This window comes from Ctenocephalides felis, unplaced genomic scaffold (genome assembly GCF_003426905.1).
Source record: "Ctenocephalides felis isolate EL2017-DRISC unplaced genomic scaffold, ASM342690v1 CF-g0.4_SCAFFOLD_03570, whole genome shotgun sequence".
Taxonomy (NCBI): domain Eukaryota; kingdom Metazoa; phylum Arthropoda; class Insecta; order Siphonaptera; family Pulicidae; genus Ctenocephalides; species Ctenocephalides felis.
The window spans coordinates 962,330-976,517 of NW_020539724.1; the positions used below are offsets into that span (position 1 = coordinate 962,330).

At 30.7% G+C, this 14,188-nt stretch overlaps 2 protein-coding genes across 2 annotated transcripts in view; one reads left to right on the forward strand and one right to left on the reverse strand.

The window, feature by feature from the left end:
* The window catches only part of LOC113383034, a 138,743-nt gene extending 133,229 nt beyond the window's left edge, over nt 1-5,514 (forward strand). The window contains exons 28-33 of the mRNA XM_026621286.1: nt 40-3,429; nt 3,503-3,750; nt 3,815-3,974; nt 4,091-4,196; nt 4,292-4,522; nt 4,990-5,514. Coding sequence (XP_026477071.1) covers nt 40-3,429; nt 3,503-3,750; nt 3,815-3,974; nt 4,091-4,196; nt 4,292-4,522; nt 4,990-5,082 — 4,228 coding nt within the window. The 3' untranslated portion in view covers nt 5,083-5,514. The remainder of the gene's footprint in view (nt 1-39; nt 3,430-3,502; nt 3,751-3,814; nt 3,975-4,090; nt 4,197-4,291; nt 4,523-4,989) is intronic.
* Nucleotides 5,515-6,277: 763 nt separating this feature from the next.
* LOC113383035 (cilia- and flagella-associated protein 157-like) lies at nt 6,278-7,777 on the reverse strand. Its single transcript, XM_026621287.1, has one exon. The coding sequence runs from the start codon at nt 7,775-7,777 to the stop codon at nt 6,278-6,280; it is 1,500 nt and encodes a 499-aa protein (XP_026477072.1).
* Nucleotides 7,778-14,188: the final 6,411 nt, after the last annotated feature.

Consider the following 14,188-nt stretch of genomic DNA (forward strand, 5'->3'; position numbering starts at 1 on the left):
TGATTTTCTGTATTCTAACTTATTAATTTAATATTTTAGCAGTTTCTGGGGTAAAGATCGTGTTAGGAAGTTTGAAAAACACGACGCTGTTATTACAAATTTGGATTACGATCGCCAAATCGAAATACAAAATCTCGGCCGCTTCTTAGATGCTGGTGCTAAAATAAGCAAGGAAGAATTTGACAAAAGACTTGATGAATATACTACAAATAATATTTATAAAGAAGAAGATCGTCGATTCTTGAGTATCTGGGAACCCAGACTTGATCAGTACCTGTTGGATGGTCGCAATATTAATGAAGATGAATATAGAAGAAGAATTTCAGAATACGCTGATCGTCTTGCTCCATTGCCAAAGTTATCATCTGAATTAGAATCTCAGTTGAACGATTTGAAAAATTACATAATGGAGGGAAGAGAAATTGATCAAGAAGAATACCACAAGCGCATAAATGAGTATACTAGTCGTTACCTTCCCACTGGAGTTACTGGTTCTCTAGATAATTGGCGCAAGGATATAGGTAAATATTTAGAAGATGGACGCCTTATAGGAAAAACTGAATATCATAGGAGACTTTTAGAATACATAATTCGATTGCGATCACCCCAAAAGTCATACACTGAAATTAAAAAACCGGCTTATTTGAATCAAAATATTGTAGCGTATTTAGAGGAAGGGCGAAAAATAAGCAATGTAGAATACCGCAAGAGGTTAATCGAATATGCAGCACATCTCAGAGCAAGTGGTCAGTTAAACAGACAATTCGCTGGAACTAACATAGGAACATACCTTGATGAAGGACGTAAAATAAGCGAGGTAGAATATTACAGACGATTACAAGAATGTGCAGACCGTCAAAATGTAGATGTAACAACAACGAGACCCATTTCACCTGGTACCATTTCACCTGGATCAGAAGGTACCGCCATCGTCTCTAGAACTTATACAATTAACGGGCAAAGAGTTAGCAAAGAAGAATACCAACGTTACATGAACAATCTTGTCGACAGATTAAAAACGAGCGGCCGATGGAATGAGAGATACGACGCAAATTTTGCTACTCTTGGTGATTATTTGGAAGACGCTCGTCGATATGGTGATGATGAATATTATCGTCGAGTGCAAACATATCTTTCTAGAAACCCATCAGCAGTAACCACCCATGGAACTTTACAACCTACTACTATTTTGCAAAATGTCACGACCTATACATTCAATGGGCAGCAAGTAAGCGAATCTGAGTTTAGGCGAAGACTAAATGAATATGCCGATCAGTTGCGAGCAAGCGGGCAATGGGATCAGAGATATGATACTTATCCTAATTTAGGAGTTTACCTCGACGAAGGCCGCAGGAAAAGCGAGAGTGAGTATTATCGTAGATTACAAGAATTTGCAAATCGTCATGGATCAACATATAGACAACAACAATCATTCACTTACTCTTATAATGGTAGAGAAATTAGCAAAGAAGAATACCATAGAATATTAGATCAATATGCAGAACAATTACGAGCTAGTGGTCACTTGAGTCAAGCTTTTGATTCACGACATTCTAGCTTGGAACAGTACTTAGAAGAAGGAAGAAGGCAAAGTACGGATGAATACTACCGGAGACTGCAGGAATTCATTTCACGATCAGGCGGTTCTATTGGAGGTACAACTGTTGTACGTTTTTCTGAAATTGACATGAACGATATAGGGAAATATTTAGATGATGGCCAAAGATTAGGAGTGGGCGAATATCACAAGAGACTTGAAGCATATGCTAGAATGCTGGAAACTTCTGGTGAGTTGAACAAGCAGTTTGATTCTAGTCATCGTGACTTAAGGCATTATTTGCAAGAAGGCCGCAGAATAAATGAAGCTGAATACTACCGCAGATTACATGAGTATGCAAATCAACAGCAATCAAGAACTGACTCTGAAGTAAATCATATAAGAGGAATGACCTATGACGATCTCAGAAGATATATCGAAGAAGGTAAGAGAAGTGGAGAACATGAATATCACAAACGGTTATCTACATATGCCCATTTACTGCAATCTCGAGGAGAATATAATAAAGTATTTGATAGCAGTAATTCACATATTGGGCAGTATCTAGAAGAAGGAAGATCTATAAGTGATGTTGAGTATTATAGAAGGCTAGAACATATATTACGCCAACTGCAAGCGCAACCAGTCACACAAACAACCACTCCAAGATATATAAGCAATATCGACAGTAGTGATATTGCTCGATATTTGAATGAGGGCCGAAGAATTGGTGCAGAAGAATATCATAAACGTCTTGAAGAATATGCACGTAAAATTCAAAGTAGTAGCAACGTCAACAGAAACTATTTCGAAGAAGGACAAAGAATGGGCCAAGATGAATATTATCGCAGAATACAAGACTATGCTAATCAACATCACGCAAATGTCGAATCCTCATCCACTAGTCATATACATAGATTAGACATGAATAACATTAACGTTTACCTCGAAGAAGGACGCAAGATGGGCCAAAAAGAATACCATAGAAGACTTGCTGAATATGCTAGAGAACTTTATTCCACTGGTGCTTTGTCTGGTAGCTATGATAACCAGCATCCGAATTTAGGACGATACCTCGACGATGGCCGCAGAATAAGTGATGATGAGTATTACCGCAGACTACAGAGTTATGCAAATAAGCAAACATCTAACTCAGAAGCTACCATACAACATATAACACATATAAATAATAAAGATATATTGCACTATTTTAATGAAGGCGAACAACTTGGTTATCAAGAGTATCGTAATCGCATGATGGATTACGCTAACAAAATCCAAGAAAGTGGTGAATTAAATCATAATGCTGAGATTGCTAGATACTTGGCCGAGGGCAAAAGAATAGGAGAACAAGAATACATTCGCAGACTTAGAGAATATGCTAAACGTGTTTACTCAAGATTTGAAACTGGCTCTTCGTCTAGCCATTCACAGTCAACTCGCACTAATGATCAATTTATTACTTTTATTAATGAAGGGCGCAAGATCAGTCAAGAAGAATTTAGAAGGCGTCTTCAGGAATACGAGCGAAGGCTCCAAGAAAGTAGTGATTTAACCAGAAACGTTGCCATGAGTCGGTACTTGGAAGAAGGGCGTTCAATCAGCGATGACGAATTTTACCGAAGGTTGCAGGAATATGCTTCTAGACAACAAAACAAGGGAACACATTCTGTACACCACATAAGTGAAGAAGAATACAGAAGAAGATTAGAAGAGCAATCTAGACATTATCAGTCGTCTAGCGAATCATCAGTTCAAGTAGGTAGAGATTGGTCAACTGAAATCACGATCAATCCGGAATTGTTACATTCAGGCGGTGCTGCTTCACGATATGGGAGTACATATAACAGAACTATTCATAGAGATGGTGAAATTAGTCATGGAACAGTGAGGTACGTGCAGGCAAATACATTTTAGCACACACATTTTACGATATTATTCATTTTTGTCTGTGTATTTCCGCAGATACGGTTCGAGTGCTCACCATTCTGAGGAAGAAAGGAGAAGGCACGAAGGTGTTGATTTTAGGCACGAATCAAGTTTTGGTACATCTGGAGGTCATGGTGGTTTCAGGACATCCGCTATAGATCTGAGTGGTCATGATAGTCGACATAGTTTCTCGCACAAAAGTTACGAGGATAACGATAGAGATTTAGGTGCAGACGAAGACGATTACGATTATAACGACTATACTCCACACAGTATTGGCGAAGGTAAAAATAATATTAATTTGAAGTTTTAATAAATGATAGCAAATACATATGTTTCTTATTTTAGGCATAACGGCCGCATATGAGCACCCTTACGAATCATCAAGTCATGCCCATAGAGAACATGATAAAAATAGAGACGGTCATCAGATCAAATATTACGATCGATTCAAAAGACAAACGGAAGAATCCATTGACTTCGATATTCAAAATGCCATTACATGCAAGTAAGTAGAAATATCATAAAAAATAATATACACACTTAGCTAAAATAGTACTGTAAAAACATTTTTAAACTGTGACAAATTTTTGTCTGAAATTGATAATGATCATCTTATTTTAGTGCTACAAAATGCGCAATGATGCGTTGCCTGGTTGGACCACTTCCAACAGATGCAGAAACCTGGATCTCCTTTAGATCCAGGGTGAACGCACAAACTTTACGAAAGGTAAATATTACAATGTATAGTATAATATCTACAAAATCAAAATTAAAACTTCGGTCCAAAATTTGCTGAAACTCTATCATAATTTCAATTTTCAGATCGGTTCAAATAGGAACGTAGTTCTATCATCTCTCATGGTAGCTCATGTTACAAAGTTACCATCAATAGGAGTTCCAAAAGTATCAGAACTTATATCAAGGGAAGTAAATACGACAGTTGCGCCCTCTGATCCTTATATTAAACCTGATATTGTTCCACTATGGGTTGTTGTTCTTTCGGCAGTAGCTGGGACGATAATTTTGCTTCTACTTATCTATTTATTATACAAGGTAATAATAATAATACCTATGTTGAATTTAGAGCTTGCTTAAAAAAATTTTGTACGCAGTGGTGGAATCAGTCTTTACTTAAAAATTTAGATCTAAATATGATGTCAAGTGAAAATAGTTGTTTGGCGATATACTGTAACAACTGCAACCAATTAACAATATTCTGTAAATCATATATGTACTAGGTGTAATTTTATTGATAATGAAGAAGATAAATAGTACATTATTAAACACAAACAATATTTGTGATGGTGGTATATAAGGCAAATAAAAAGTAAAATTTTTGTGAGATATGAATTTGAAGAACCTGAAATATCAGTATCATTAAAAACTTTAAAATTATCGCTAGTCAATAATCCTAAATAATTGATATGATGATTTTTAAGTGATTTCAATTATCCATTTCACCAAAAATAAGATGTACTTCAGATTTTGTTTAATATTTTCTAATGTTATTATTTTTTTAGTGTGGCTTCTTCAAGAGAAATAGGCCATCCAGTTCTCCTGAAAGACAACCATTAAACAGAAATGGTAACTATCATGGAGATGAACAATTATAACAAATTGACGAGTCAAGAAGAACTACTGCCATTAAACTATAAGAAATGTGAAAATTGTTGAAAAGCAGTGACTTTTATAAAATATCAACAACAATTCTGTGTGCCATATGTGCCAATATAAACTTATTTTTGTATGTTTGTATTTAATATTTATTTAAAAATTTAGCGACACGAAAAAATAAGAAGCAATATTATTGATCTAATAAACAGGCTGCTTAAAAATACCTCTAACTACATTAGTGATTAAATTATAAATTAGCAATTGCGAAAGCTTTTTATAATACTAACAAAGATATTAATGTGGCAGCTGAAGTAAATGATACATCTGGTAGCTAATATACTGTGATGAATATTTTTGCTTATTACAAATGTTATTAAATTGTATATTATTATTATGAGTACCAATTTGTAAATAGGAAATATCTTTATTCAGCAATTGTGTGGAAAGCATAGTCAATTATAAATATCTATAAAATTTATTGTTATTGTTAAATCTAATGACTAATTATAATTAATGTTATGAATATGAAGTCAATCTATAAAATTTTGTGCCTTCGAATTGTGGTATTATTTGATTTAATATCAACAATGATTTTTTATTTTATATGAAAACTATATTAATACTGCCTTTGCATAACATTGAAAAGACTAGAAAATTATATATAAAAATATATTTCAATACATTTTTAGTTAATTTATTACACACGCTTGTACTAGCTTAGATTATTTAGTGTCAAAATATATTTATAATAAATATAATAAAATTAATGAAATTTAGTTTAATATAAGTTGCATTATGAAATTGTTATATAATAAATAATAAATATTGACAAATCACATATTTGTATAAATATTATATATGTATTTTCAAAATCATGCTAGACTAAACTGTAAATAAAATATATGCCTGTATGATTTACAATAGTCTAGTTTTCTAGTTTTTTTAAATATGCCAAATTCATTTGTAAATAATTTCGATAATAAATATTTAGTTAACAAATATTGCATTTATTTCTAATGATTATATATGTAATATGATTTTATTTTTACTTTACGTGAGTCGTTTGAACTGATAAGAATTTAACTTTTCTTGTGGCAAAATGCCACTTAGATGTAATTTATTCTTCTTGTATTAAAAAATTACTCCTAGATTTTACCTAAACAATTAAGTAAAAACTATATTACCATGTTAGTTTCAATCTTCAAACGACGACGGCGACCAATCGTCCTCGAAATCTTCCTTCGTTACAAACTCCTGAAAATCAATTCCCAATCCTTCGAGTTCAGCTTTACTCTTCCTTGCTCTCATCAAAACAGGATCAGTAACCAAAGTTCCAATAACTTGAGAATCCAACCGAAACTTTCGTCCTGCAGCAGATTGGTACCTCTCAAATGTAACTGGTGTTTCGATCTTGGTTTCCGTTTGGACAAATCCCAAATCCCCAAAATCGTAAGCAACACCTGGCCTGACAGATTCCTCTCCAGGACGGATACGTTGCCACTTTGGTTCCTTTGCTGTTTTTAAAAGTTTTAGGAGATCTGCCAAGAAATTTTGGCGTGTAGTGATTTCAACTGCTGAGTCGAGATGGGGAGATTCATCTTTAAGTTCTATTGCTGTTTTAACAGATTTTGTAGCATGCAGGATAATATCGTATAACTTCAGTTTTTCTATTTGTTCGTGTTTGATACGTTGCACGATGTAGTTTTTCTCTTTGGTAAGAATTGTGAGTTTTTCTTCAAGTTCATTGATTTTTTTGGATGATTCTTGCAATTTATCTTCAGTCTGTTTTAAAATATCTTGAGAATCCACAAGATTTTTTTCAGTCTTATTAGCCTTGTTGAGCAATTTTTCTTGTTCTTCGCATTTTAGAGTCAATTGTTTAATTGCTGAATTTTGGACATTGAATTTTCGCAACAGTTTGCACTTTTCTTCTTCATGTAACTTGATTTCTGTTTGCAACATTCGTCGTTGGTTTTTCATGTTTTTATTTTCTTCAGATAACTCACTTTGGGACTTTAGCAACTTAGTTAGCTCGTTGTTTATTGTGATGTTCTCTCTTATAACTCTTTTAGTCATATCGGGCAGCGTCAACTCTGTGGCTTCATAGAAGTCATTGGACAACTTCAACATCTTGCTTTCCATTTGCTTCTTCAAATTATCCTTTTCTATATTGAATTTCTTCTCCAATTCGTATAATTGTTCCTTATGTCGGACTTCATCCTGTTCTATTTGCTCTTGCTGCAACTGGAACTTCTTGGTCAAATCTTCTTTCATGACGCGGAATTCTTCTAAGGAGTTGAGCTTACCATTAAGGAGTTTGATTTCTGCAGTCAGTCGCTCTTCCATAGTTTTGAATTCAGACTTGCTATCTTCTACAGACTTTTTGTAACCTTCAGCTTCAGATTCTCTTAATCTTTGCAAAGCAATCATCCGTTGTTCCATATCATCGGTGTCGTTAACTTTTTGCTTGGCGACCCGTTTTAGATATTCAATGACATCACATCTGTCTTCGTCCAAGGCTTTCGATGTTGCGGACAACTCTTCGTTTGTTTCTTTCAATTCGAGATTAGTCGCTTTGAGACGCGTTAATTTGCGATTCAAATCTGCTATTTGCAATTCGTAAAATGTTTTATCGACTTCGGGCAATTTATCTTTTTCTTCTTTTTTCTTCTTTTGCTGCTTTTTTGGTGGCATTTTTAACAGAAAATATAAGCACTCGTTTCAAATTCAACAGATATGTATTGAATTATAAAGAAAGTTTGATGCAGGTTGTAAAGTGTATATTGTTAGATCAATACAAAGAGGGGACACCACAAAGCTAACGAAATGACTAAAACCAGGAAAAAATCAATAATTAATTTCTTATTTATATAAAACAAGTTCATAATACATTAAAACCTTTAAAAAATTAATATCTATTAATAATATTCTAGGCCGATGGAACATACATTCACAACATCCGAAACGTTATAAATATTTTTTTTTAAATTTCTTGAATATAAGTACATATTTTCTCATATATAAAATAAATGAGTATTTTTCTCATATGAGTATTTGAATTAACGCAAATTATTCCGTTAAGTGTTTACCAGATACGAATTGCTTATTCATGCAAATGCACATTTGCCAGAAATTTGACTCCTGATTTGAATTACGAATAATCACATAAATATATCATAATGTAAATTTATTATGTATTCAGTAGATGGTGTGTTAATGTATCAAAAACAACGTTTAAATTTTAAAATCAAGGAACAAAAATAAACTGAATTTGGTTTAGGAATTAATTTAACCTAATTGTATGTGCGAGTAAAATATTTTAGAAAAATGTTACAAAGGTGTTTTTTCTTAACTATTCCTGTGCTAACATTTCAACTGATGAATGTTTATTTAATTTCTGTGTAAATCTCAGTAGAAGTTGTATAGTATGTTTTGATAATGTATATTTATTTTACATTTAATTGATAACATTTTAAAACAACTGACTGAGATAAATAATTACGTCATTATTAAATAAGTAAATCGAAGATTAGTGATACATTAGTATGGCATTGAAGGTAAAGTACCGATTGAGTAGATAGAATTTCATAATTTTTTTTACGTTTTATATTTAACTATTTTTGCCCAGTGTGTTTAATTGATGACAGAACTGTAAAAAATTCGAAGAATAAAAAAGTTTTATTTTTTATGCATCTATAGATATCGACTTAATTTAACATTTTAAATTTTTTAGTTAGTTTAAAGATTTTGCTTAAAAATAAAGTTAGTCTTACATATTTATTATATGTGCATCGAATATATAAAACTATAGAATTAATAATCAATACTTAACACGTTCATGTAATTAGTCAAACACACATAGTATTTAGAGTATAGTTGTATTCGCGCCTTTTCTTTTAACCTTGCTTCTTCTCCTTTACTTCTATTCTACTTCATCTTTTTTCTTCTTTTTCTTCTAACCTTGCTTCTCCTTCTTAACTTCTATTCTACTTCATCTCCTTCTTTCTCCTTTTTCTTCTCTCCTTGCTTCTTCTTAACTTTTAGTCTACTTCATCTATTTCCGTCTTTTTCTTCTATCCTTGCTTCTTCTTAACTTTTATTCTATTTCATCTCTTTCCTTCTTTTTCTTATATCCTTGCTTCTTCTTAACTTTTATTCTACTTCATCTCTTTCCGTCTTTTTCTTCTATCCTTGCTTCTTCTTAACTTTTATTCTACTTCATCTCTTTCCTTCTTTTTCTTATATCCTTGCTTCTTCTTAACTTCTATTCTACTTCATCTTCTTCTTTCTCCATTTTCTTCTATCCTTGCTTCTTCTTTATTTTTATTCTACTTCATCTCTTTCCTTCTTTTTCTTCTATCCTTGCTTCTTCTTTATTTTTATTCTACTTCATCTCTTTCCTTCTTTTTCTTCTAACCTTGCTTATTCTTCTTTGAACCTACTTCATCTCAAACTAAAAATTCTCCTCAAATTCAATGTAGCAAATAAAATGACAATTCTATATAAGGTCATCAAGTAAATAAATAAATGAATTTAATTTGAATAAAATTTCTTACGCCTTTTTCGATTATGTAGTCCTATTCACGCTTGACTGTACTACTGCTGACTTGTGGTTATTTTTATTTCGGCTTTTCCTTTTGTGTCTGACCTCGGTTAGCAACAACCCCTTTTGTTTTGTGCACCGATCTATTTCTAGCAGTCTACCATAACATAATTTAGAGTCGTTTGCTTTATTATTTGCCCGTTGCATCCTGTGCATTGCTTAGCAAACATTCGGAAACGGTTCGAAAACTAGTGGTGCATGGCATCGTGCCTTAAGGCAAATTGCTGGAACTTTCCGTACCAAAAATTAAATTTTTTGAAAAAGATTGATTTTTTTAGAACTTTGAAAAAAAAATAGATTTTTGGGAATTTTAAATTTTCTCTCAATAATTATATTTTGTTTTACTATATTAATACGATATAAATAAAATAAAATAAGTGTTGATCATCAAAATTTTTGTAAAGTACATGTACCGCGTGTCTTCAAATTCAGGTGTTAATTATTCAATTTGTATGTTGTCATATAACATTATGAACGCGTCTGGAAATGTTTGTTATGCAAACAACTCGAGATCACGAAACGAATATTTATCCCACGGAAAATGCTACATATTGAACTTTATGAATTATTTATGAAGACGAGAATAAATTTGAATTATATATGATAATAGAAACTTCCAAATTTTGGGCAGCTGATAGTAATGAGATATGGTATTCATCATATTTTTGAAAGTTGTTAAAAGATTATAATTATTACAGAAGTAGTAGTAGTTTATTTTGGCATTATTTCTACCCATTATGTATGATTATTTATTTATGTAAAAAATGTATAATTTTTTAATATATTTTCTATTATAACCCTCCAATGTGACATCACTGTCATCTACGGATGCACTTGCGGTGAAAATGAAGAAAAAAGACACGCATCGTTCGCACGTGTCTTTACTACTTTATTCCGATCTTATGGAGCCAGAGGCGCACAACCTTAGAAACATATATAAATATATTTATTTTATAATGGACTCCTGAATTAAATTTTGAACATAAATTTTATTGAAAAATACATTATGATATATAATAAACGCGTTGTATTTCAATAAATAATTATAATATAAAAAATCTTTACATTAACCAAAGCATGTAACGTTGCCAAAGCTTTTTTGATCTGATAATTATACTTTATGTATGTATGCATATAAATTACTCTTTGAAGAACCCTTATGAATATTATAACTAAGTTAAATGATAAACCTATAACAATATAAGGAGAGTCAAATTTGCCTAAAAAATAACTTTACTGATGCTAAAACTATAATTCTATATATTCACACATTTCAACAACTTTATTAATGAAATTACCAATATTATTCATTATTGATATTAACATAGATTTACACCAAGACTTTGATTTCTGAAAGCAATTAATCAACTCAAATTCATAAAGCAATTTACAAACGAGATTGCAAACATCAATTCAAGCTGTTAATATAAAAACAATAAATTTAGTCCATAAAGATTACAAGAACTTTAATCATACGTGAGTAAAAGCATGAACAAAACTAATTTTGTAGAAGAAATAAAATTTGTTACGTAAAATTCTCTGCTTTAATTTAGTACGAAATGGTCAATAAAAATTGGTATCTGCACATACACACACACACATTCATCTTTTTTTACTAAGGTATGCCAAAAAGTTCAGAAGCCTTTGCAATTTAAAGATATTCAAAAATTTGAATTTTACACTATGGAAAGTTACACAAAACAAAAAAATATTTAAAAAATATCTTTATTTAACAAGTTGAAATATATGAAAGTAATAATAATAGTTGGCTAATTGAGGAAAAAGCAAACTTAAATAACTTTGCAATAAATTTCAAGATAAAAAAACAAATCGTGCATATGAGTAGAGTTACGTACACTATCCATTGTCATCATCCATGTATTCAATATAATTTGCAAGTTAAAAAAGATCTCAAGCACCATGTCCAAGTCATAAATCCCAGAAGTCCCCATAAAAAGCAAAATCGATTACCCTTGACCATGGAGAGTAGATCCCAGAGTCGTTCGAGAAGGTGCTCGATACAGCCTCGTCGGTGTTTTATTTTTTCGAAAAATATATATAGACGGTTTAGTAGTTCTCGTGTGTCTCGATCGTGTCATCTTTCGACTCGAAATGCTTTGCTACATGTGATCGTCTAGTGTCGGATAGAAGTCTAACGTTCCACCGTCTGCCCTTTAAAAACGACACCACAAAACCAATATCGTTTGCAGTGCGAACCGAACCGTCAACCCGAGCGGGTATACAAATACAAGATCCACAAAAAAAATCATTTCTAACACAAATTTAATTTACATCTATTCAAAATTCCTTTAACATGTATCTATAATTCTACTACTACAGCAGTGTCTTTTCTTATAGAGTGCGCTAACCTCTTGGTCGGGAGCAATGTGCTGGCTATTCTCGTAAACATTAATTCTCGCGAATATAATGTAACTTTAAAAGATCGCAAATTCGTGTTTTTTGACGCTTTTTTATCTTAAGACCGGTGCCCGGAGGTGACAGATGTGTGTTCGAGTGTTCGATCGGACAACGTGCTCGAGAAAGCTGTTAAAACACAAGACACTACTTGTAAGAGGTAAGTGGTAATTAATTAATATTGATATTAATATTGAGAATTTTATTTAAGAGTAATCAACTGAATGTTGGAGATATATTCTTATTTTTATTTAATTTAATTTATTCTTGGCCGCGCTTACCTACAATATTTCATATTTATATTCTTGACTATGTTTATATATTTTCATCATGTACCTTTTTTATATATTGTACACTATCTTGAATATATATATATATATATATATATATATATTACACTATCTTTTTATTTATATCTTATTTTATCCAATATTTTGCTCTTCACTCTTTTCTTCCTATTTCTTCTTCCGATCTTCTCAAATTCTAATCTAACTTTGCTTCTTTTTTTTTTATTTTGTTCTTTTCCTTCTAAATCTATTCTTATCGAATTCTAATCTGGCTTTTCTTCTTACTTATAATTTTTTTACTCTTATATTTATCTTTTGTCTTTTAAATCAGATCTTCTTGAATTCCATTGTAGCTATTCTTCATACTTATTTTTTTTTAACTTTTTTTATTCTCTTTCTTCAAAATTTGACCTTCTCGAATTCTATTCTAGCCATTCTTCTTAATTTCAATTTTTGTTACTCATTTTTTTAATTCTTTTTACTTTAAATCTGACCTTTTCAAATTCTAATATAGCTTTTTTACCCCACTTTTACTTTTTTGTATTCATGCTTTTTTTATTTTTTCTTCTAAATCTGGTCGAGAATTCTAAACAGCTTTTCTTCTTACTTCTATTTTTTGTATTTTTTTTAATTCTTTTTCTTCTAAATCTGATCATCTCGAATTCTAATCTATGCGAGATTTTTCTTCTATTTTTTTAATTCGATTTTTTTATTCTTTTTCTTCTAAATTTGACCTTCTCAAATTCTAATCTCGCTATTCTTCTTCTATCTTTCTTTATTCTTTTTCTATCTTTCTTTATTCTTCTTCTATCTTTCTTTATTCTTTTTTTCTAAATCTGATCTTCTCGAATTCCAATCTAGCTTTTTTTTTTACTTCTAATTTATTTTATTCATATTTTTTATTAATTAATTTATTTATTATTCATTAATTATTACTTATTTATTAATTATTATTTTATTCTATTTCTTTTAACTCTGTTCTTCCCTTTTTTAATTTTTTTATTCTAATCTCGCTATTCTTCTTTTAATTTTGTTTATTCTTTTTATTATAAATTTGATCTCGAATTCTAATCTATCTTTTCTTCTTACTTCTAATTTTTTTATACAAATTTACTCAAAAAATCAAATTTCATTTAATTTCAAATTAACTATATTATTTAAATTCTCAGTCATTAAAATTTAATATAAAAAAAGTAAAGTGGTAACAAAAAATGATAAAATTGTCATTTGCTTTTTTGATTGATTTTTACAAAAACAATAATAAAATTTAGTTAAATTTAAAATATCTATTTAAATGTAGAATATAATATTATACCTACATATTGTGAAAAAAAAACAAACACGAGTTAAATAAGTGAGTTCTAAAAAAGTTCTAAAAGCTGGAAAATCAAATTATATCTTGCCCAAATTGAATGTTTTGCTTCTTACTATATAAATATATCTATTATACATCTCTATATAAGTAAATGCATATACATATATCAACGTCTGACTTTACTTATCGGTTTTATTTTTAATTTAATAAATTTACACAATTATAAATAATGAATGTCTTCTGATACTTAAAAGGTTATCTAGAACGTGATGGATACTGCTCCCAGATTAAGATTGAATTCTTAAACAACTAATAATGTTTAGTTTTATTAATGTTATAGCAATAAATATTAAACAATAGTAGATCCAGAAAATGATATCAAAGACATTCAATGTCATGTTTAATTTTTATCTTGAAATTCTTAGAAATATAATATTTATGTACAAAACCATGCAAGTTATTCCACAACGCCTTTGTTATTATTA

Excerpts from the sequence above, each read along its gene's own strand:
- LOC113383035 (XM_026621287.1), bottom strand. The coding sequence starts at position 7,777 with ATGCCACCAAAAAAGCAGCAAAAGAAGAAAAAAGAAGAAAAAGATAAA.